This window comes from Semicossyphus pulcher, unplaced genomic scaffold (genome assembly GCF_022749685.1).
Source record: "Semicossyphus pulcher isolate SPU_LCO1_2020_fin unplaced genomic scaffold, fSemPul1.0.p SCAF_26, whole genome shotgun sequence".
NCBI lineage: Eukaryota > Metazoa > Chordata > Actinopteri > Labriformes > Labridae > Semicossyphus > Semicossyphus pulcher.
This window is the reverse complement of record NW_027211700.1, coordinates 7026111-7049083: the sequence shown is the minus strand read 5'-3', so window position 1 is coordinate 7049083 and position 22973 is coordinate 7026111. Positions and strand designations below refer to the sequence as shown.

General features: G+C 42.0%; 1 protein-coding gene across 1 annotated transcript; it reads left to right on the top strand.

The window, feature by feature from the left end:
- Nucleotides 1-660: 660 nt before the first annotated feature.
- Nucleotides 661-13273, top strand: LOC138604728 (zinc finger FYVE domain-containing protein 1). Its single transcript, XM_069676707.1, has 12 exons — nt 661-840; nt 2103-2384; nt 2526-2748; nt 2899-3116; nt 3281-3387; nt 5327-5435; nt 6020-6117; nt 6209-6326; nt 7333-7503; nt 7673-7865; nt 9393-9491; nt 9971-13273. The coding sequence occupies exons 1-12, from the start codon at nt 724-726 to the stop codon at nt 10201-10203; spliced, it is 1968 nt and encodes a 655-aa protein (XP_069532808.1). The 5' UTR covers nt 661-723; the 3' UTR covers nt 10204-13273.
- Nucleotides 13274-22973: the final 9700 nt, after the last annotated feature.

Sequence of the window (22973 nt, the reverse complement as noted above, 5' to 3'; positions counted from 1 at the left end):
AAAAAAGGAAGAAAGAAAGAAAGAAAGGAGGTAAGGAAGGAAGGAAGTAAAGAGCTTAGCCAGGACTGTTAAAGCAGAAATGCTGGAATTTCTTTCTCTTTGTCATGTTAGCAGCAGTGGCGCTGCTCTGTAGCCATTCAGTGACATGTGATATTTATAGATCTGTGCTAACAAATATTTAATGAACATTAGCAGGCAGCTCCAACATGGCAGTACTGCTCCAATAAAACACTCTCTGCCAGTTAAATGGAAAGTTTTAATCTGTGTGTGTTGCTGTGGTGCATGGCACTGTTTTTAAATATGCACATTTTTAGTCATACATGGTTAAACAAATATATGGACATGAAATTTAGTATGGTTTGTAAAGTTTATCTCAGCTTCAAAACTGTATATCAGAATTCAGAGAGAATTTATGATTGTGTGAGGGCATCATCTCATCTCATTTACTGCTTTTTTTAACCCCTGAATTGGGGAAGTTTGCTGAATGACGGGTTTTGTGTTATTCTACGTTTTGACCACATGGTGGTGCTGATGTACCAGACAATACACTGACCAAACTTACATATAATACGTATTACGTCACTGCCTGCGTGCTCCTTGGCTCCTCCCGTGGCGTCAGCAGTACACGCGCTGTTGTTGTTACTGACAGCCAAACTGGAGTCATGTTGAACTTTCGTTTTCGCTGTCACAAATATGTTATAACGTAAAGTAACTGAATAGACGATGTCGGAAATAATGTTGAAGAAAGACGAGAGTATGTCGACTGGTCCAGTGAAGGCCGAAGAGCGTCAGGACGGTGTCCGAAGCTTCCTGCTCGTGGATGAACAAGAAAACCTGCAGGTAAAGTTAGCTAACGTCAGATGTGCTAACTTAGCCTCAGCTAACATGTAGCTGCTAAGCTAAGAGGAGAAAGACAACACACGTTATAATGAAGGCCTTTACCTTACTATAGTTAGCTGTTTCAGTACTGATACATTAGCATTATTAGCCTACAAAACACCGAGCTAAAGTAAGGTTGTCCTCTTTTAATTCAACAAAGTAAAAGTAAGTGAGTTTGTGAAAAAATGTCTCCAGTATCCCTTAAATCTTTTCATAACGGTTTCATAATGCAACTATAAATAGTTTTTACCCTTCACGTCCATCATGTTAACGTTAGCTCTAACGTTTACTATATTGTTGAGATCTTGGCAAGGGCTCTTAATCTCTCAAAGAAAGCAGCAAATAGGCTTCTGCCTGGGAAAGTCCCTCATGAGTCATACAGCACAGCTGACCCACAGGGAGGTAACCTATTATTGAATTGTTGCAACTGCAGTACAAAGTGTAGCCCATAGTGATCTATTTACAACCAATTGTATTCTTCTTATTTATGTGAAGAGCGCTACATGCTCAGCAGCAGTGTTGCCAGATCAGATTCCAGCGCAATTACATCTCAACACCAGCCAAATTCAATAAAAACCAACCCAAATCATACATTTGCCAGAAACCTGTGAATAGAAACAATAGAAAATAGATCCTAAGCATGCAAAACTTCATATCTGCATCAAAAAACTGAAGAGAAAATGTTAGACAAATATGTTGTCGCAACCCAAAACGTGTCTAGTTAGAAAACCAAATACACAAATTGGAGTTGTGGCGAAACCACAATAAAGTGATCAAATACTACCATGAAATGTGACACCAAAACACCACCTATTTAAAAAGGATTATTGAGGAATCAAACTGCAAAAATCAAACATAATATGCCATTAAATGCACCAAAAATATGAGAAATAAACAATCCGTGAGTGGAAACCACGAAATCTTTGTATTTGACCATAAAATGTTGACAGAAGCAGCTCAAAATTCATCTAAAAGCCTAACGCTATTTTCGCTAGGTAACGAACTCGCCCAATCTGGCAACACTGCTCAGCAGTGGTCTGCTTTTAGATTCTATGTCATCCATAGACTTAGTTTTGCACACAAATTTAATATGCTCTTCCCTTAATTCACTGATATCAGCAGGGGAGTTAATGATATCCTATTAAGACACCCCAGCAATTTATCTAGCTGTCTCTAAACAGGTCTCTCAACTTGGTTTGCTGTTCTCCCTTCTCTCTCTCCAGGTTCGCGATGAGTTTGAGTTTGTGGACAAACTCCGCTGTGGGGACGTGGCGGGAGTCAAGGTCATCTCCATCTTTGGCAACACTGGTGATGGCAAGTCCCACACCCTCAACCACATCCTATTCGGTGGCGAGAGTGTGTTCTACACCTCCAAGTCCCCCAGCTCCTGCACGGTGGGAGTGTGGGCTGCGTATGACCCCACCCTCAGCCTGGTCGCCCTGGATACTGAGGGACTGTTAGGGGCTGCAGCCAATCAGAACCAGAGGATGAGGCTGCTGCTCAAGGTAATTACTATTACTATGATTGTTATGTAAATTCTTAGCTTATCCTTGCACCCTTACATTTGTGTTTCCTGTTTTTTTAGCTAAAAATCTTAGTTGCTACTCCTGTCTAACTCTGTATACATCTACTCCCTTCTTTTCCAGGTATTGGCAGTGTCTGATATAGTAGTGTATCGCACACGGGCAGAACGCCTCCACAACGACATGTTCCTGTTCCTGAGCAGTGCCTCGGGGGCCTACCTGAAGCACTTCACCCCAGAGCTCAGGGCCCTCTCCAGCCGCTGTGGACTGGATGTGCCCCTGTCTTCTCTTGGACCTGCAGTTATCATCTTCCAGGAGACAACACACACTCAGTTGCTCGGCCATGGTAGGGAAGGAAAATATACTTACTGTCATGCAATTACTGTATTAAAACACTTTTTTTTTTTTTACAGGCATTATTCTTTACTCCTTTCAAGATGCGTTATGTTTCATCTGCTTTCCATCTAAGATTCTTTTACTTTTCTTTCCATCATAGATTCCAAGATGGCCGGCCAGGCCGACACGCTGCTCCAGAAGCGTTTTCACGACCTGGGCTTGGGGACAGAGGCCTTCAGCTCGGTGCAGTATGTGGGCACCCAGACTATCACACCTCCCACTGATTACAGCAGGCTGTTGGATGCTGTCAGGCAGCAAGTAAAGAACACTCACACACGCTCCCCCCGCCAGCCCGGGATAGTGTTTCACGCTCTGGAAGTAAGTGGTGGACCGTTACCTTCTGTGTTGAATAGACATCAAGTAGGATTTTAGAGCTGTACCAACGAAAGCTTTGCACCATGTTTGAGTTAATCCTTAACCCTTATCTAATTTTGTATTCCCTTTCCTTGCCATATCTTCTTCACCTTCGTTTCTTTTCTAAGGCCTTAAGTGAGCGTTTCTGTGGGGAACTGTCAGACGACAAGATGACCCTGTACTCCTTCTTCCCAGACGAGTACTTCACCTGCTCCGCTGTCTGCCTCAGCTGCAAGTAAGTCCAAACAAACATTTTTGAGCGGCTACTTTTTTCAAGGGAGACAATGTAAACATAGCACACCATTGCAAATTCAAACAGGCTTTTTTTTTTTTACCTGTTTAGATCACCATGGTAACTCACTCTGCAAAGCTAACCTGGTCAGGACCGGGTTATGTTCAGAGTTTCGGCTTAAAATCATCTGAAAATCGCCGCCCTTTCATTAATAATGTCCTGACATGTTCTTGTTTGGATATATAAATCCTCAGCTAAGGTTATATGTAAATGTAAACTTCTGGAACGTTACCCATGTAAAGACACAGTAGCACATAGTGTATGCATTGCATCACAGAGCCTATGCATTCAGGTAGTGATGAGTATAATATGACCCCCCCCCCCTCCAGTCTCGCTCTTCTTGTTTTACCTGTTTGCTTCGGGTAAAATAAAGACTTTAAATGTCAGCAACTCATACAGTAAAAGAACGATGAGGAAACGGCATCTAGGGACACTGGATTACGTTTTATTGCTTGGTCCTAATTTCCTGCCAAGGCCAATCCAATCCACTTTATTTATATAGCACATTAAAAAAACAAAACAAGGTTTACCATATTGCTGCAAAGTGAAATTAAAAGCCGAAATAAAACACAGTAAGATACACAAAACATAAAAGCGCAACCATAAACTACATAAAAACACACAAAAGCCTGTAAAACACAAAAAAAACACAGTAATAAGACAATAAAATGAGACAGAGAGACAGAGACCACACAACTCTCATGTTGGGCTAAAAGGAATAAAAGTAACTTTTCAGCTAGTCAAGAAGCAGCTGATCAGCGGACCTCACAGACCTCGAGGGGCTATAGACATGCAAGAGATCAGAGATGTACCCCATTTAAAGAGTTAAAAACAAACAATACTATCTTAAAATGAATCCTAAAATGAATAGGGGGCCAGTGGAGGCAGGCCAGTGGGGTACGTGTTCCCGCTTACAAGTGCCTATTAAGAGACGAGCAGCAGCATTTTGAACTGACTCTAAGTGTGCAAGGGAGGCCTGGTTACCACCAGCATAAAGAGCATTACAGAAGGCCAAACAGGTTGAGATAAAAGCATGTATCACTCATTCAAAATACATTAAATGATAAAACTGATTTCATCTTATATAAAAGCCTCAAATGGTAAAAAATATATTTAACAACAGAGTTTAAAATCAGTGTCCAGAGCTGTTTCTAATACTCTGGCCCCCTCATGTATGTGAATAGGGAGGACAAAAAATTAGAGACACATCTCAATATAATTTAGTTCAGTACAACACCACCTTTAAATATGGCCTCAGTATTAAGAATGATTGAATTTACACACTTCCGACTCTCAACACAACAAAAGTCAACCAAAACTAAACTTAATAAAAGCAGAATCCATGGCAGTGCATGCATTGGATTGTGCAGGTGTACCTAATGAAGTGGCCGGTGAGTGTAACTAGCCTACATGAATTTACGAATAAACATGATCATTTTCTGCAGCAGCTGTGTTGGTTTTTACCATAATAGCTTTTTATATATTCATCATCACTTCTCATTTAAACTGACTGAATCAGGCAGCCGATGGTCGCTTCTTTTCGTGTGGAAGAAGCATCAAATGACTCGTAAAACATCCCTTTTTCTGTGAGAGTGTGCAGAGCTTGAAGTAGAGAGTTAACAGAGAAAGTTCATAACCACCTCTGTGATACCTGTTCTCTCTAACTGGTGCTTCAGGCTTTGTCGAGCCGGCTTACCTATAGAAAGCCTGGGTATGTTGAACTTGCTATGCAGTATTCCTCCCCTGGTCTATGCTGGGAGAAGATAAAAAGGATTTACTTCCTGATCAACCGTTTCCAGAAAAAAACCTGCCCCTGTCACTGTTTAAAATATCATCAATAATATGTTGTTCTGAAGCTTTTGGTTTTCTGTCTCATCTCCAGTATTCGCTGTAAAAATGGAATGAACCATATGAGAGACAGGGTCCCCCACATGGCAGATGGACTGTGCCAGTACGCACACCAGTTCAACAACAAAGTCCTTATCTGTAAGGTAAGACTGACTCCTTACACCCGCCTCGTCAGCTGGTTTAGGTTGAACTGTGATTCCAAGTGTAAGGTCTGTTATGTGGTATCAGCTGTGAGTTTTTACACTGTGTCTTGTTCTGCTGCCTCTATTTTAAGTATAATTTACATGCGTTTAAATTTAGACATTTCCTGCCGACTACTTTCTTAGTGTGTCAAGTCTAAGTGCAGCTAAGGTAAGCGTCAGTTCAGCTCACAGCCCAGCAGAAGAATGTTAGAGAGACACATGAGACTGCTTTAGTCTTCGCTGGTTCTAGTTACCTTTTCTGTTTGTTTTGGAGAGGAAAAACCCTTGCATATTATTTTTTGGTTCCTATTAAAAACTCAACGATGAACACTGAAGGAATCCCGACTTAAAAACAAGCTGAGCGACTAGAAATATGTTCGCTCAGCGAGCATTCCTTCCTGACTTCCTGTATCTGCCTGAGGAGAGCATCAAAGATTTTTAAGTTTTTCTTTACCTGTTATCCAAATGACACAATGCAAAAAGTTGTTCTTCTCGGCAGCCCTAATCTTTTCCTTTTTAATATCCGTGTTCTACCATGTTCATAGAGGTGCTACGAAGGGGGCAGAGAGGTGATTGTTGTGCCCAAGACTTCAGCTTCCTCTGACAACCAATGGTTTGGTCTTGCCAAGTATGCCTGGTCAGGGTATGTACACGCACACACACACTCACAAACACGCATCTTTACATTGCCTTTTATCTCATCATCTCATGTTGTCTCTCCGCCTCCCTCTCAGCTACGTGTTGGAGTGTGCTAGCTGCGGCGTAATCTACCGCAGCAGACAGTACTGGATGGGAAACCAGGACCCGGAGAGCGGCGTGGTGCGATCTGAGGTCAAGCACGTCTGGGAGGGGGTGAGTACTCCGCCCTGCTCCTCTTTCTCCAGTTCTGTACACAACTATAATAACAATAATAATAATAACTTTGTTTATAATGCAGCTTTCAATACCAAAGTTACAAGGTGCCTGCAAGGTGTAATGGTTGTTTGTGCATCTGATTGATGAGATTAGTCATCGTATACATGCTGCTGAACTCTTTCTCAAGGCCAGACAAGAACATTTAGGCGGCACTACTTTGGTGTTTAAGGGGTTCCAAAAGGAGCCTTTAAGTGCTGTTGTTTCAATTTAAGAACTTGAGAGTAAACAATGACACAAATACCAACAAAACAATATATTAGTCACCAGTGTTAATTTCGTAAAATAATGACCATAAATGTTCCTCTTTTTTCCATGACGAAGACGAGACGTTGACAAGCTAAAAATAGATCTTTGGTTATAAAATCTCTGATGACACGTTTTGTTTTCGTTAACGAGACAGGACGGGACTAAAATGTTAGTGGTGAGCTGTCGTACATCCATAAAGCATATTTTCCCCCACTGTGCGTCTAATCTGTCTGTCAAAATACAAGCAATTCACTCCTGTAACTGGGTAACCTGGTTGGAGCTAACGGGTACTAGGCTTTCTGCTTCAGGCTCTGTGCATGCTCACAGAAAAAGAGGCGTGTTACGCGTCATTTGATGCGTCTTCTGCACAAAATGCAACGATCATTGGCTGTCTGCTTCGGTCAGATTGTTTGAATGAGAAGTGATGATGAGAAGTGCTGTGTCTACATCGTTCACTTACTGTATGGATGATCTGCTGAAGTCTTAATTTTACCTGAAGAAAACAGGTGAAAACGAGAAGAGGGAGAGTTGGGGGGGTGCTGGTGTTTTGAGTTGTCGTGGACCAAAACTATAAGGGATAAAAATGATTCAAACGAATTCCATATTACGTTAAATTCTTTCGAACTTGATTTTTGGGAAAAGTGACAGCCCTACTGTACACCTCGCTTACAGTTTTCATCCCTCTGTCTTCTCTTAGTCGGACACCTTTCTGACCACCCACCAGAACGCTGCCCAGAGGGTCCTGGATGGGATGAACTACATGATCCAGTCAGTGTCAGAGTACAGCACCGGCCCCACCAAAGCTGTCACTGCATGGCTCACTGACCAGGTGGCGCCACCGTACTGGAGACCCAACACCGAGATCACAGTGAGTATAAGAAGCTGAAGCTGAGACAAACAATAAACATAATAAGGATTAAGTTGTAATACACATCACCTTTTAAGTTCAAACATTGTTGTACAAATTCGTCACTGTAATAATAAAGTCACCGAGTCAGACGTTCCATTAATGAGTCCTTCTCTCCCCCGCTCCTCAGGCCTGTCATGGCTGTCAGAGAGTGTTTGTGGAGGCGGAGAGGAAGCACCATTGCCGATCATGTGGCGAGGGTTTCTGCCATCCTTGCTCCAGCCACAGGATGCCGGTGCCAGAGAGAGGCTGGGGCAGCGGCCCTGTCAGGGTGTGTAAGGCTTGCCACAGACAGGGAGGCCCGGCCGACACCAACACCCAGGGTAAGACACTGTTTGTGAACGGGCAGTTTGTGGTGTATTAAATGTTGTCCGGTAGATAAAGATATCAACAGCCAAGATGCTCAGTGGGAACATATGCCAAATAATTAAAAAATGAATAATGGCATATTGAATAGGCTGTTGTGTTTATTAAAAGACATGTTGCCAAGAGAACAGCCTTTGCCTCCACTGTTAAAACATCGAGAGATGTACAGGCGGAGACGGACAACGGTACAGTGCAACTCCCATCATTTGCATCTCGGTGACAGAGCTGCATGGCTATGGCAGGTTGAAACTCCACACTGTGAAACTATCATCCTAGATTTGGGGAAATCTACCCCGACTGGGCAAACCTGGCAAAGATTGCCAGCACAATTCCCGTGTCGAGTGTGGCTGCAGAGCGTGGATTCTCGCTCCAGAGCCGGATAAAAACAGCCCTGAGAAGCCGCCTCTCGGGTTAATAACTTTGGATGGCTTCAACTTTGCAAAAGCAGCAGAGCGGTTTGTTCAATGAAGCCCTGCCGCCCGCAAATGGACCTAAACGGCAATTTGACAAACACGAATTTGGACCTTTTTTAGTTATTGGCTTTATGTAGCTTATTTTAAAGTTATTTTATTCAACATAAATGAAATGCAAAGACACACATTTAGGATGATGTCTAATGAATTAATTCATGTCGAATTTAAATAGGCATAAATTGCTATTTAAAGCATATGTCCGATAGTTTTTCTGTGTCCACAATTCTGGATTATTAACGGCCAAGTTGCCCATAAAAAAAATTACAATTGCAGTGTGCAGGAGGGGACTCTGAAAGAAATTAGGTGACACTTTGTCCTAACTTAATGCAAGGCTTCTAAAAGTCTTAGTCAGTTATTCTCCAAAACTGAAGAAGCCTTTAGAATTAGTCCAGTTGCCTTTAGGCTTAAACTTTAAATTACCATGACCCGGATAACAGAGAACCTTCACAGACCTTGTGCCTTAAAAGCCTTGATTTATTGAAGGGGAATTTGAAGAGGATTTATCTTTTTCAGTCCTAAATAGGCTAGAAGTCTCTGAGTTTGATTTCTATCAGGGTGGTAACAAACTACTTGCTATGGCTACATTGTTTTCCGTCTAAATATCACATTATAAAATGTGTTTTTCAGTTTTAAGTACAAACATAGGGTTATAGCAAACTTACCAATCTTTTACTTTTTTCCATTTCCATTCTAATCTTGAGCAAACTGCATAGAAGTATGTGGTTTGTTAACTTAGGCATATTTAAGAGATTCATTGTGGACACAAAGCATCAGATGTTATGCAATGTGATGCAGCAGTTGACACAACATAAGCTGGTAGCATTTAGCTGGGGAGGAGGGACAAAAAGTATTTTACAAACAGAATTGTGTAACAAAAATGCAACAAGTGACATAGTTTCATGCAGGATGTAAAACCAGGAAATAAGAAAGAAAGAAAAACACAGATTTCCTCTGTTTAAATATTGTTTTAGCTGTTCATGCTATTGTCTCTCACACACCTCTTTCCCGTAGTGTGTAAGGTGGAGCCTCGTGGTCTGATAGCTCGCAGGATGACAGAGATGGCCACGACTACACTGGACATGGTCACCACAGCTGTGGACTACCCTCTCTGTAAGTGCAGCTGCATTTTACTATTACACACTACAGCTGTGCTCAGCAGCTGGTTACTTGTGTGCACCCTTACCCGTACACATGCATATAGATTATAGAGGTTACATAGGATATAAAACTAGCAGTGACTGAACCTGTCTTGTTTTTAAGTCCTTTCTTTTTCTGCTTGACTAATATTTTTTTAAGTGCAACATGGCTGAAGGGAGAGAAATCCTGCAAACGACACATCGCTGGGCTTCTTGTCTCTAAGGAGGGACAAACCAATCATTACCATGTTGTAACAAATCCTAAATTAATGCTAATGCTTAGCGACTAATGGTCCACAATCTCTCCATCTATCTTAGATATTTAATGGCTGTTTGGAGATTGACACTTTAAACATTAATGAAGCCTGTGAAGTGATTAACACCAGCCCAAGAGATTTTGGATATTTATTTATGCCTTAAAAAAACTTTAACAGTTCCTTCCTCTCCCCTCAGGTTTTGTGAAAGATGTGGCTCGCCCAGATTACTGGGTGCCAGACCAGGACATCACCCAGTGCCACCAGTGCTCCAAAACCTTCACTCCGGCAATGTCCAAGCACCACTGCAGGGCCTGTGGACAGGGCGTGTGCGGTCCCTGCTCCACACACATCAAGCCTGTTCCCTCCCGAGGCTGGGACCACCCGGTCAGAGTGTGTGACGGCTGCCACGCCCGCACGGATAGTCTGTGAGAAGTTTTCTGATCCGCTTCAAGTACACTAAGTCTTCCTCGGACGATCCACAAAAGCACTGTGAATCCTGGCCCAACTGCACCAAGAGGAAAAAGGATGTGATGTTAACAGCAGAACTGGAATCAGCTTTGCAGGTTTTGAAGTTTAAAATGGTCTTTTTATTTCATCTGCCTTCTTTGACTAACTGATCCTGCAGCAGTTGTGAGGTTAAACCCAGCACAGATCACTTTTACTGCAGCCCCACTCGTCCAGTCAAACTGCTGTGAAACCAACAGGAATAAGGAAAACTGGACATGTGATTTCAACTGACGTGGAAATGTAGGAGACATACAACTCCTCTCAACTCCCAGCTGAGCTTTTACTTTTTTCTGCGCGCTGTGTAGTCATTCTTGCTCATTCAGCAAGTTCTCAATATGAACAGTTTGTCGCCATAAATTAGAGGAGAACAAGTCCAAAGGACGCACTGGGAAAAGCTGGAGATTTTAAAGTTAAAGGGATTTTTAAAGCTCTCTTAGGACATAAACCACTGGTTTATAAACTGGTGACAACACTGATGCTGCTGATTAAACCTCGCATTTAACAGGAAAAGATATCCGCCAATGACTCTTAATATCTGCTGAGTGCTTTGATCTTAAACATTAAATCCTCCGCCGCAGTCTTATCAGTGAGCTTCCTCTTTACACCCTCCCTACTCTCATTATGGAATAAATGACATCTGACTTCTGCTGCTGCTGATGTATGGAGCTGACAACTCATGTTCATAATTGTAGCGTCACTTGTCTGACTAATTGTTGACTGTGTGCTTTAAAAAAGGGCAAAACAACAAAGGGGTAAACGTTTGTGTAATCAGTGTAAGCCTCAAACATGGTGCAACACTCTTTGTGCCGTCGCTGCAAAGCTGTCAGAAAAGTAGACATCGTGTGAGGTGATCTTTGTTTTTATCGTGCTCGGATCTTCTAGTCAGAGACCTCTCATTTTGGAAAAACAGGCGAAACGTTCAGGCATCAATTTCCTTTATTCGTGCCTGTGTTACTCTGAGCAGGCAGAGAGGCAAGATGGAGAAACACGAGCTGCAGCAGCGTGTGCCTTCATGGGAAATCTTGATTCCCATTCCTATAGACCCTGAGGTCTGCTTTTTAGGATTCCTCCGTATGTGCAGGGAGAAGTGAGATTATTTGTGCCTAACTGTAGAGCAAGGAAAGTTACGGCCTCTCGCGTAACTCCAACAGATGCATCTACAATACGGGGAAATGGGTAGTAAAAGACGATATGTAGCACTACGGGTTATAGACATTCCAGTGTACGGACATACATGTGTACTGACGTAGATTTACCTTCCTGAGGTTATTACAGGAAGTGGATTCTCTGCTTCAGAAAGCTCTCTTAATATAAGAAAACACCTGCACTCGACTGTTGACTATTGAGTTGTTTCAGTGTGCTGAAATCACTCTCAAGTAAAATGCACATTATTTACAAGTCGGGGGGGAATGAGGCTTTTTGCATAACATACTGCAAGCATTAGTACTGTTATTCTCACTGTCTAGAGATAATCCATCTAATTTTAAACTGTTTTATTCCCCAGTAAAATTATTTTGACAATCTGTTTTTATCGCTTACATAAATCAGGCTTGTCCAAATAAATTTTAAAAAAGAATTCATGTCTCTAGAAATTTGTTCTTTATTTGCATGAGTGGGTTTTAAAGGTTGCTAAAGTAAAATAGAAACAGAGAGAAGTCAGTAAAAAGGAACACAAATAGGGCTGCACGGTGGTGCAGTGGTTAGCGGTGTCGCCTCACAGCTACACGGTTCCTGGTTGGGATCCCAGCTCGGACGAAGTGGGCCCTCTGTGTGGAGTTTGCATGTTCTCCCCGTGCATGCGTGTGTTCCCGGCTTCCTCTCACGGTCCAAAGACATGCTCGTTAGGTTAATCGGTGACTCCAAAATGGAGTAGGTGTGAGAGTGGCGTGTGAACAGCACAAATCAGGTCCTAAATTACATACAGGTCTTATGTTCTGCAATGTGACCTGAGTCTGAACTGTCATATCGGAATTCATGCGACTTTTACGTCACTCTCAATCGACGTTCATCACAATTCTGCGCTGGGGGAGTCGAACTGTAAATCCACACACACCTCCGTTCTGAAGTAGCAGCCATTGCTCCACAAGAAGCCGCAATTAAAAATGTGTCTCTCTTTCACCTCGCCCTCGTTATCACCCGCTGTCGAATTCGCTGGCTTCCACGGCACATCAGTTTATACATGAAACCGTACACGCTGACTTCCATGGCACCCTTGTTTGTTTACGTACGACAGCGTGGGTCACTTCAGGACCGTGATCAGTTCACACTGCAATCTGATATCGGCCACATTTTAAAAATTAATGTCAACACAGCCAAAGAACAAAGTCTGATCTGAGCAATAAATCGGACTTGAGCACTGAGGCTTGCAGTGTGAACGTAGCCTAAGTGTCAGCCCTGTGATTGACTGGCGATCAGTCCAGGGTGTGCCCCGCCTCTCGCCCAATGACAGCTGGGATAGGCTCCAGCCCCCCTGTGACCCTGAACAGGATAAGCAGTATAGATAATGGAAGGATGGATGGAACACAAATAATGATATGACAAAGGCTTTCTGATGGTGAGGCTCAAATCAGCAGAAATTGGTCTTTACAGCTGAGGTAATATGATTTTGATAATAAGTTTAGCTCATGTTGATAAATGAATGTTTTAATGAGAGTAAAACGCAGAAAGAAATGTTCCTGCCTTTTGTTTTTCCTAATCAACTGTACCTCTGTTTGGCTTCATATAATCTGTTTAAAGTCAGGGAGTTATTCTGATCAATCTATGCAGAATTTATAGTTAATGTGCTGTCATAAGTTGTTTTTGTTTGCGTCTAAATTAATCATAAAAGCATTTATTATTAGCAGCGTCCCTTTATTGTGGGTTGTGTTGCTGTTGGTGGTTAAAGGTGGTGATTGTAAAATGCCATCTTGCTACATATTGACGATGATTTTACCAGCTTTTTTGTATTGTAGCACCAGAAATAAATCCCATTTACTGTCAGGGTGAGATGTCAGAGTTGTACGTTTGTCATCTGTTTTCTTCACACTGGCAGAAACATAAACCCATGATTTTAATGCACAAGTTGGGCCACATTTAGCGTTTCTTAACTGAGAACTTGATCTTTCTTTTTGGAAATACAGCTGTCTGCATTTTTTTCTTCTTCTGGCCTGATGTGATGCACTGGCTCCGCCTGCACGTTTCCCTTACACCAGTTTGCCTTTCCTTGTTTTTCTTTGGATTTGCTTCGGTATCATTTCTCTCCCACAGCCTCCAGTTCAAGGTTATCTGATGTTCCTGGTCCCTGATGTCCAGAGCTCTAATGGATCCCCGACTAATATCCATGAAGCAGTGCTCATTTCCGTCCCTCACAAACCAATTATGCAAGCCTACACATAGTATCAATGTGGAGGCAACAGACAGAGGAGAGCTGGGTGTAGACACTGTAGAATACATTTTTCATGATAAAGCGCTCAAATAATTTCTTCTGCAACAGGTGGTTCAGATGTCGATGTGAACAGGCGGAGGTTTGTGATGCTGGTGCGGATGACATTGACATCGCCCCATGGGTCTCCACTGTTACCCTGCGTGGCCCTCCTGTGGGAGCATCCACCACTACTTCGAGCAGGACAGATTCAGTGGCACTGGACAAAAGGTACCTGTATCTGGAATTATCCAATGTTATAGATGGATCCATAACATTTACAGAAGCTTACATAGAGATCTGATGCTTCAAATGACGTTGATGCATATGGTTTCTGTCAGAATACCTGAGTCATGTATAACACAGACCACTGATGTGGAAACTGGAATCACCAGATTTTCCGGTAACTGTGATACGTTCAAAGAAATCTGGTTATATAATTTTGACTGACCTGCATTACTGACTGGGCAGGCCCTTATCCAGGCTGTGACACAGATATTACGTGCGGGGAAAGCTTTTTCAGAAATGATTATGTTACATAGTTTAAAGCCTTGACTGTTGCAGCACAGGAATACAAGGGTGGGTATCCAAGATAAAGGTCCAAGACAAAGGTATATTACAGGCTCATAGTGAATATTACAGACCTGTTAACCTTAAACATGAACAAAGATGCACTTAATATAGGAAAAAAAACTGATCCTTCTAGGATTCAATTTTAAGATTTGGGTATCCAGACTTTGGGAGACATTAAAAATAGGAGCCCTCAAAGATCTGTAATCTGTAATTTGGATGATCATGTCTGTATTTTTGAAAAATACAAACCTCTCATTCACCACCTTGCAGAGGACAATATTTTTTCTGCCTTTATTCTGTTGTGAAAAAAGCACCAGGCACCTCAGTCTTCTTTACATGCATTTGTACAAAGTCTAGGATCTGACTGTGGCCACATTTTTACATGCAAACTACCTGTAGCAAGCGCAAGCAGTGTTTTGTCATGTTAATGTCATTTAATGCTCATGACACTTTAACACTTTAAATGTAGAGTGATCCATCATGCCCACCGAGGTAGAGGATGATGGTAGTGTTAAATTGATTTTCTTCAGTACAGTCACATATTAACACGTTTATATGCTCAATGTATCTACAGGAGCTGTGGGTTTGGATAGACTTTTTATTATCTAGTAAAAACATACTGAGGCTGCAGTTTGTTCAAGTTCTGTACTATTTTCCTATGATTATATGTCCGCTAATTTTTATTTATTTTTTAAATCAAATTCTTTATGAATGCATGAAAGTTTCAGAATTTTTCTTCCAAAGCGAAGAACAAAATTATATACATTTGGACAATATACAAAAACATTCATACTAGGAAAGCAAATATATGAGAAAAGTATGAAAATATAAAAAGACAATATGTCCACATTAAAACTCTCCAAGTGTAAGTTTTTGTTTTAAATAATATTTTCACCTCTTTTTCAAAATATTTTTTTTTTCCTAATACTTAAATACATTATGATGCATTTAGCATATATTAATTTTACATATATTAATTCATTTTATGCACTAGAAATACTGAAAGTAACTTTATTTATATAGCACTTTTCCAGCTGAGATGCAGCCTAGAATGAAAACAGGACTAAAAACAGCAAAATGCCGCCATGTGCACACTTATGATTGCAGGGGAACTGAAACTGCTTTGAATAGATGTACTGTAATATAAATACTGTCATCCTAAAATAAAGAATTTAAATAAAGAACCGCAAAATGACCATAAACTAGAATTCACAAAGTGAATTTCCAGGCTTCAAAAAATAAAAATGCGAAACGTGTGGAAAAAGCAACCTGTGCAAAAAGTTATTCTGTGCCTTCACCAGTACTGCGCTCATACTTTCAGCCCCACCAACCACCTCAGCATCCACCTGCAGACTCCGGCTAGGGGGGGGGGTTAAGGTATTATCTCATCACTCCTCAAATTTCTGCATGTAAAATAAATCTGCGAGGAGAGATGAGGTTGGAGCTGAGACGCCAAACACAAGCGAGTGAGTTGTCTGACTGAAATAACAATACTCGGCATCCGTGTAGCTCTACAATAGTTTACCTACCCCGAGTAAATAAATCAATAAATTAATGAGGGCTGAATTCCATTTTGCTGTCTCAGTTTCAGCGTCCGGGTTGATTAAATGTCAAGTACTATTAGTGTAAATAGTGCTTCCTTTGAGTCGGTTGCGTTTGTAAGATTAGTACGGCTTATGCAGCAATGTAGTTGTAATATTCTTAAAGCTCAGACATGTTTACAATTACAACCAAACAAATCATTTCAATGAATTGAGCTTAATGAGCTTTACTGAGCCTCTGTGCTAATTAGGACACGGTCCGTCCTCAGTGTGAAACAATGAGTCTCACGCAATGTCTTGCCTTCAGTCAATGTTAAGCAGTCTGTAAAGGTTAATGGAACAACAGCAAGCCTTGAGACATGCACAAATAACATATTGGCATTAGCTAATCTGGTGGGATAGTTGTAGTAGCATAAAAAAGGTTGTTGGGTCAATTTTGTGATGCCTTCTTTCTACACAGGGGGGCGCTACATGAGCAGAAATACTGTAGCTGCACCGTCATAAATTTTACATGGGACCACCCACTGTTAACTGTCCTGGGTGAATCCCAGCGGGGGATTCTACAATAAAGCTGTCCTATTTGGAAGTCAGATATTAGCATCTCCTCTGCTACTAAGTTATTCATGTTGAAAGAGGCTCAAACTGCTCCTCAGAACCAGAGCTGATATCACAGAGATGCTGCAGAGGAAGGGAAACGTGTGGTTGTAATCCACAGTGGCTTAACACACGAGTCACATGTAAAGCCAGCAGAGGTGATTGGGTCTATATATGATTACATGCATGTATCTATTGCTGTGATGATGTCATAACGCATCATCAACATCTCATACTCAGAGGAGCTTTGTGTGATTACATAAGCACAAACGGTTGTATTAATACAGAGCAATCAGATGTAATTTAAAAGACAGACATAAACTTTGGAGGCTTTACTCATATTATTGCCAATCTGTCGTCCATGCGATGCCAAACAGTGACCGAGCAAGTGATTAAGCTTGTGACTAAGCACTCGGCTGACTTAATTTTCAAGACTGCTCATCTCCGTCTCCTTCAGGCTTATTAGGAAAAACAAAGCATCCCCCTCTGTTTGTGTGACATCGTAAATAGATGAAACATCAACGCTTGGGTGATTTGAACAAAGCAAACAATGGGTGAGTGAGAGCAGACTGGCTCTGGTCCTCTTTGGCACCCAGTGCTGATGAGTGACAGCTGCTGGCAGGGGGGTGGTAGGAGCCGACACTCTGTGTTTCTGGGTGTGTGTGTGGGTGTTTGCAGCCTGTAGTTCAACGCATGCCTTTGTTATTTATCAATCCTATAACACATGGAACTGTAACCAACTGTCTTTAATCTTGACTCGAGCTGCAAACTTCGGGGCTGAGAAATGAAGCGGGACAAAAACTGCAGTTCCTGAAATGGCCACTTGAGGCTGCTTTTAGAAGGGAGTCGCTCCCCATTAGGCCCCATATTAAAATGGCCAACTTTACAGCAGAGTTAAACATGTTTACAGCAATGACTGTATATATAGATGGACGATGCGTCTCTATCTACTCTCATTGTACAAAATTAATCTAAAAAAAGTTACGCAATATTAAGGCTGATGGTGTTTTGAGCGCTATGCTAGCTGTCTGCTGTTGTAGATTCAGACACTGAAATGTGTTGTTTCTTGGCATTATTTTTTCATTTAGTCATTAGTCATTAGTCATTTCATTAGCTTTTTGTGTGTATGATAATGTTGTATTATGTTGTTTATACAGCATAATAATGCACTAATTAGCAGGAATGGTTGTCTGCACTCACTGAACCTCTGTTTTTAGCTCTGTCAGTGTTTAAGTAACATTGATTTATTTGTGGCGGCCCGTGCGCAGGAGTAAAGATTGTCGTTGCCGTTTCCCTCTGGAGACGATAGGCGGGCTGAAGTGATGAGAAGACATGGCAAGTTTCTGAATCTGTGTTTGTTTGTGTGCGGCCTGCTGTTGTACACATGCCTCTGTTGTTTTCTTAAGCGTTAGACACACCAAACTGTAACCAGCTGTCTTTAATTTCGACCAACAGCAACCTCCGTAGAGAAACTAAGCCAGCATGGATGTGCCAAAAACTGCAGTTCTTCAAGTAGCCCCATTTTAACTTTATTTATTATCTATTGATTATTTATCGTACTAACAGACCATTAAAGAAGTCTCCAGCTTTTTTAGGGGGTGAAAATATTTTGTGATTTATACATTAGCACTAATTAGCAGGTGTCTGTGCCTGCGCTCACCCCGCCTGGTGTGTTAGCTCGTTCAATGTTTATATAACATGAGCCCTTTTTACACTGCGGTTACGTCACAGCGACGCAACGAAGCTCCGCCGTCACGCCGCCTTTGTCATTTTACATTGGAACGGGCAGTGCCAGCGTAAAGCTGCCTCAGCGAGTGTTCACAAGTTCCGCCCTTAAACAGGCGCCATTTCGCCTCTGTTATGCCTTGAACTGGCAGTGTATGAGGGGCTATTGAGTTATTTGTGGCGGCCAGGGAATGTAGTCTTGAGAAGACCAATTATGGGCCAGCTAGTGAGGAGTCCTCTACGTTCAACAAGTCCTTTTATCTTCTTATAAATAAACAACTTTGATCAGCTACCACCACATATATAATCTCATTCTGTGGGAGCTAATGTATTAGCTACGGAGCACAGAAGGTTTTGATAACTTTGCCAACCCCTCAGGCCGCTCTTGTGTCACCCTCTCACTTCTGGCTAAAACAATATGGTGACGGCAAAAATGCCACTGGCTAAGTCCATTATTTATACTGTCTATAATCTTGACTAAACTTTGTAATATTCAACTTTAAACTTGAGCATAATCCTCTCAAGTTCAAGTTCTGCCTTAAATGCCTCCGGGACGAGCACAGTCGACAGGATTCTGTGCGTGTGCAGATGGTCAGTTGTTTGCATGTGTGCTCCTTTTTCTGTGACATTTGAGGATGCTTCAAACCCTGAGGGCCAAAGTCAGTATTTCTTGACGTCTGCATATTCCACACACACACACGCACACACACTGCATGCATGGTAGCTTGTCATGGCCTGCTTGCTCTGTACACAATCACTAAAACGGATCACTGCTTCACTTCTTTCAAGCATTATCCTTAACACATACATTACCGGCCCTGACGGGCTGTTGGAACCAGCTGTGTAGTAAACAATAGGCAGGCTGCTGCACTAATCAATAACACACACATGCAATTAATCAATGTAATTACTTCTCCTATAGCTAAAAGACCTGCAAGGTCACATCGCCAACTATATATTCATTGCAATTAGCAGCATTGGGCCTGAGTGTGTGTGTGTGTGTGTGTGCGTATTGTGTGTGTGTGTGTGCAGAGAGCCCTGAACAAATTTGTAGTATGTTACTTAAACATCAGGAAATATCAGCTGATTTTCAGGTCAAAGCAAAACACAGTGTGTTTGTACCTTTATGTGATGTAGTAGCCATAAGAAGGAGGGAAGAAGGTGTGTGTGTGTGTGTGTGTGTGTATGTGAGTGTGTGTGTGTGTAGCATTGATGCCTTGTCCAGTGCTCATCTGACAATCCGAGCACGGCCCATTACACAAACACTATTACTGAGTCTACGCTCATACTGCTGTCAGACATCGCCATCACACAGACAGATGCTAACACACACACACACACACGCATGCACACACACACACACACACTTGTGCTGTATGGACACACATGCATCACATGCAGGCCTTCCCTTATATCTCTATTGAATTACATACATACAGCATATACACAGTGATACACACATCCTCTTGTATTGTGAGAAAACTAATCATCTAAAACTAATAAAGAACAGAAGAAGTCCTCTAACACACACACACACACACACACACACACACACACTTACACACACAGGTATGTTTGTCCTACCTGCCTTGGGAATAAATTAGGGTTCACATATCTCCTTTTCTTCTGGCACTTTAATTTCTACACATAGGAGGCATTTTTTTGTCGACTGCTGCACTTTTCATCAGTTATAAATTACTCTTTCACTGCGTAGCCATGGAAACCAAGCATCTCCATCTCCTATGTGGGCTATTCCAACTTTTCTATACAGTAGCGTGCACGGTGCACACACAGGTGGAGGAACTGTGGTTGAAATGATGTAAAGGCGTGGTGGTGGTTTCAATTAATAAGCTGGGTTGGTTATGATAGTAATTTCATTTAGTATATCAAGTTTGCTATAAATAAAGGGTCACTTTTGTATATTGTCATCCAGAGTTTGGAAGTTCAGCCACAAGTTCAACTTAGTATGAATAAAGTATCTTTAGTTGTGGATCATCTGAAGGTGAAAAAGAGGAGCTAATCAGTTCAATTAAAATAAAGTTCTTACAGTGTAAATTTGGTGCAATCCCTTTGAGTTAAGCACCTTAATTTCCCTGCAGTTCCAGAGTGATGGGTATTTATATCTATAATTTACAATCCTCATTTCATGATGGTTAGGACATTCCTATTCCAAGTCATGTCTGGTATGTGTTTTGTAATTAGGATGTCAAGGACTGTGTTATCTGAAATAGTTGACCTGTGAACAATCGAATCGAGGTATTAATTTAAAGAGGGGTTATTATGCTGTTTCACAATTTATATACACATATATATATATATATATATATATATATATATAATGTTACGATATTCGATGTCCAGACTAAAGGTGGACGAAGTTTCAAATCTGTAGGTGAACATATGTTGGAGTAATCCCCAGGCTTCTCAGCTCAGTCTGCAGGCTGCTGTAAAGGCTGTGAAAGTGGGCTTGTAGAGGTGGGGTTTCTTAAGGGGAGAGAGCTGACTGAGTTGTTTCATACAGAGGCTGTATGAGGGCGTGCACAGAGCGCCAGTGTGAGATAAATTAGTTTTTTAACACTTAATTATGCTAAGCTACTCCACAGGTATCACAGAGTGAAATATGAAGCCCCATTTAATAATGTTTTTTCATCATTTCATCTTTGGCCTTCTAGCTTTTAGCTTAGCTGCTGCTGTATTGTCTTATCCACCCATCCATTCATCAGCTGTACAGCTTATTCTGTTCAGGGTCACAGGAGGCTGGAGCCTATCCCGGCTGTCATTGGGCGAGAGGCGGGTACACCCTGGACTGATCGCCAGTCAATCACAAGGCTGATACATACAGATAGACAATCTTTCACTTTCCTGCTCACACCTACGGGTAATTTAGAGTCACCAGTGAACCTAACGAGCATGTCTTTGGACTGTGGGAGGAAGCCGGGGAGAACATGCAAACTCCCGGAGGAATTTATATCTACATTTTTGGGGAAAGAGATAAGAAATTAACTCTAAATTTAAACCTATAAATACCATCATATCATCTAATCCGGCCTCTATTAAACTGACTTTGATTAAACTTTCATATAAGCAGCATGATGCACAATGAATGAATGAATGAAAGAACAAATGTCTCTCCTGATCTTCCCTCTTTTACTCCTCAGCGTCACACACTCACTGACTCTGTCCTCAGATCACAGGACAATGGCTGAGTGAGAGTTACTGCTACCACCACTCAAGAGCGCCGTGTGTCTGTGTGTGTATGTGTGTGTGCGTGTGTGCGAGAGTCGGCCCCATTTCTCACGACCCTTAAGAAGAAAAGAGGCCTTGTCTCGTTCCATTAGTGACCTGAGCGGCAGCAGCAGCAGCGCTCTGCCCTGCTGGCTGGAGGACAGAGCTGGTTAGACAGCAGGGACATCCTGAAGGCTTGGGGGGGGATTACTCCAACTGAGAGGAGAGACAAGGTACAGATGAAAGCAGAGGGATGAGCTGACGTGTAATAAGGTTATAAAATGTTTCAATCTGTCACCACTACTTTTTCTTTGCTTTTAATGAAAGGATGGTAAAAAGCATATGAAAAATGGGGAGAGGATTGGTAGTGTTTTCATCTCTGTGTGTTAACTACGAGGCTGGAATGAGGAGTCATTAGCTTAACAGCTAGCCTGGATATGTAAGGCAGCAGAAAAAATGGGCAGGCGTAAGGATGTGAGGGACTTAACTGTAATGGCTAGACGACAGGGTCAGAGCATCTTCAAAACTGCAGCTGTTGGGGGTGTTCCCGGTCTGCAGTGGTCAGGTGAACCAGCGTCAGGGTCAAGGGGCGGCCAAGGCTCACTGATGTGTGTGGGAAGCGAAAGCTGGCCCATGTGTTCCGATCCAACAGAAGAGCTACTAAAGCTCAAACAAGTGAAAAAGTTCATGCTGGTTCTGATAGAAAGGTGTGCTGGACGAACAGGTCCGATCCCTGTAACTTACAGACCTGAAAGGATCTGCTGCTAACGTCTTGGTGCAAGATACCGCAGCACACCTTCAGAGGTCTAGTGGAGTCCATGCCTCGACGGGTCATGGCTGTTTAGGCGGCAAAATAGGGACCGAAACAATATATGGCAGGTGGTCATAATGTTATGGCTGGTGTTTTGTCTAATGGCCAGCAGGGGGAGACTCCACTGATTGCAGAAAGTAGTCTAATTCTATGAAAGCAGGTGTGAAAAGGACCATAACTAATGAGTTTATGATCTCAAACGCTAGTTCCAAGTTTCCTTCAGTACAAAATTGATTTCAGCTGCAGATTGTGTTTCAGGATTCCAAACACTATCATCTCCAACCTTTATTTCCTGAGTGCAGAGGTGTGAGCTACAAAGCTAGATTAGTGGGTTTGCTGGGTCTGTTGAACCTCAACCCAGGGTTTTTAGTGCCAAGATCACCATGGTAACTGTTCAGACTTTGGGCTTAAAATCGTCTGTGAAGCATCGCCCTTTCACTGATAATTTCCTGCCGATGTTCTTTACAGGTGATATAGATCCTCAGCTGAGGTTATTTGTATAAGGAAGCTTCTGGAAAGTAACGTTACGCATGTAATGACACAGAACGAAGTCGTGCAGGTGCGGTATCACATACTGTATGCACCGCATTACAGAGCCTATGCATTCAGATATTGATGAATATAATATGACCCCCCTCTTTGGTCTCCCTTTTCTCATTTTCACCTGTTTGCTTCAGGTAAAATTAAAACTTTAGATGTCAGCAGATCATCCATACAGTAAAAGAAAGATGAGGACACAGCATCTAAGAACACTGACTTCGTTAAGTTTGCTGCCAGCGAAGCGCAGATTATAGAACTGATTATTCTGCAGGTATTTATCACA

What these genes read in the sequence shown, in the direction of transcription:
- LOC138604728 (XM_069676707.1), top strand. Translation starts at nt 724, where the DNA reads ATGTCGGAAATAATGTTGAAGAAAGACGAGAGTATGTCGACTGGTCCA. An exon ending in GCCAAGTATGCCTGGTCAGG is followed by an intron (nt 6,118 to 6,208) that starts GTATGTACACGC and finishes CCTCCCTCTCAG; the next exon opens with CTACGTGTTGGAGTGTGCTA. An exon ending in GACCCAACACCGAGATCACA is followed by an intron (nt 7,504 to 7,672) that starts GTGAGTATAAGA and finishes CCCGCTCCTCAG; the next exon opens with GCCTGTCATGGCTGTCAGAG.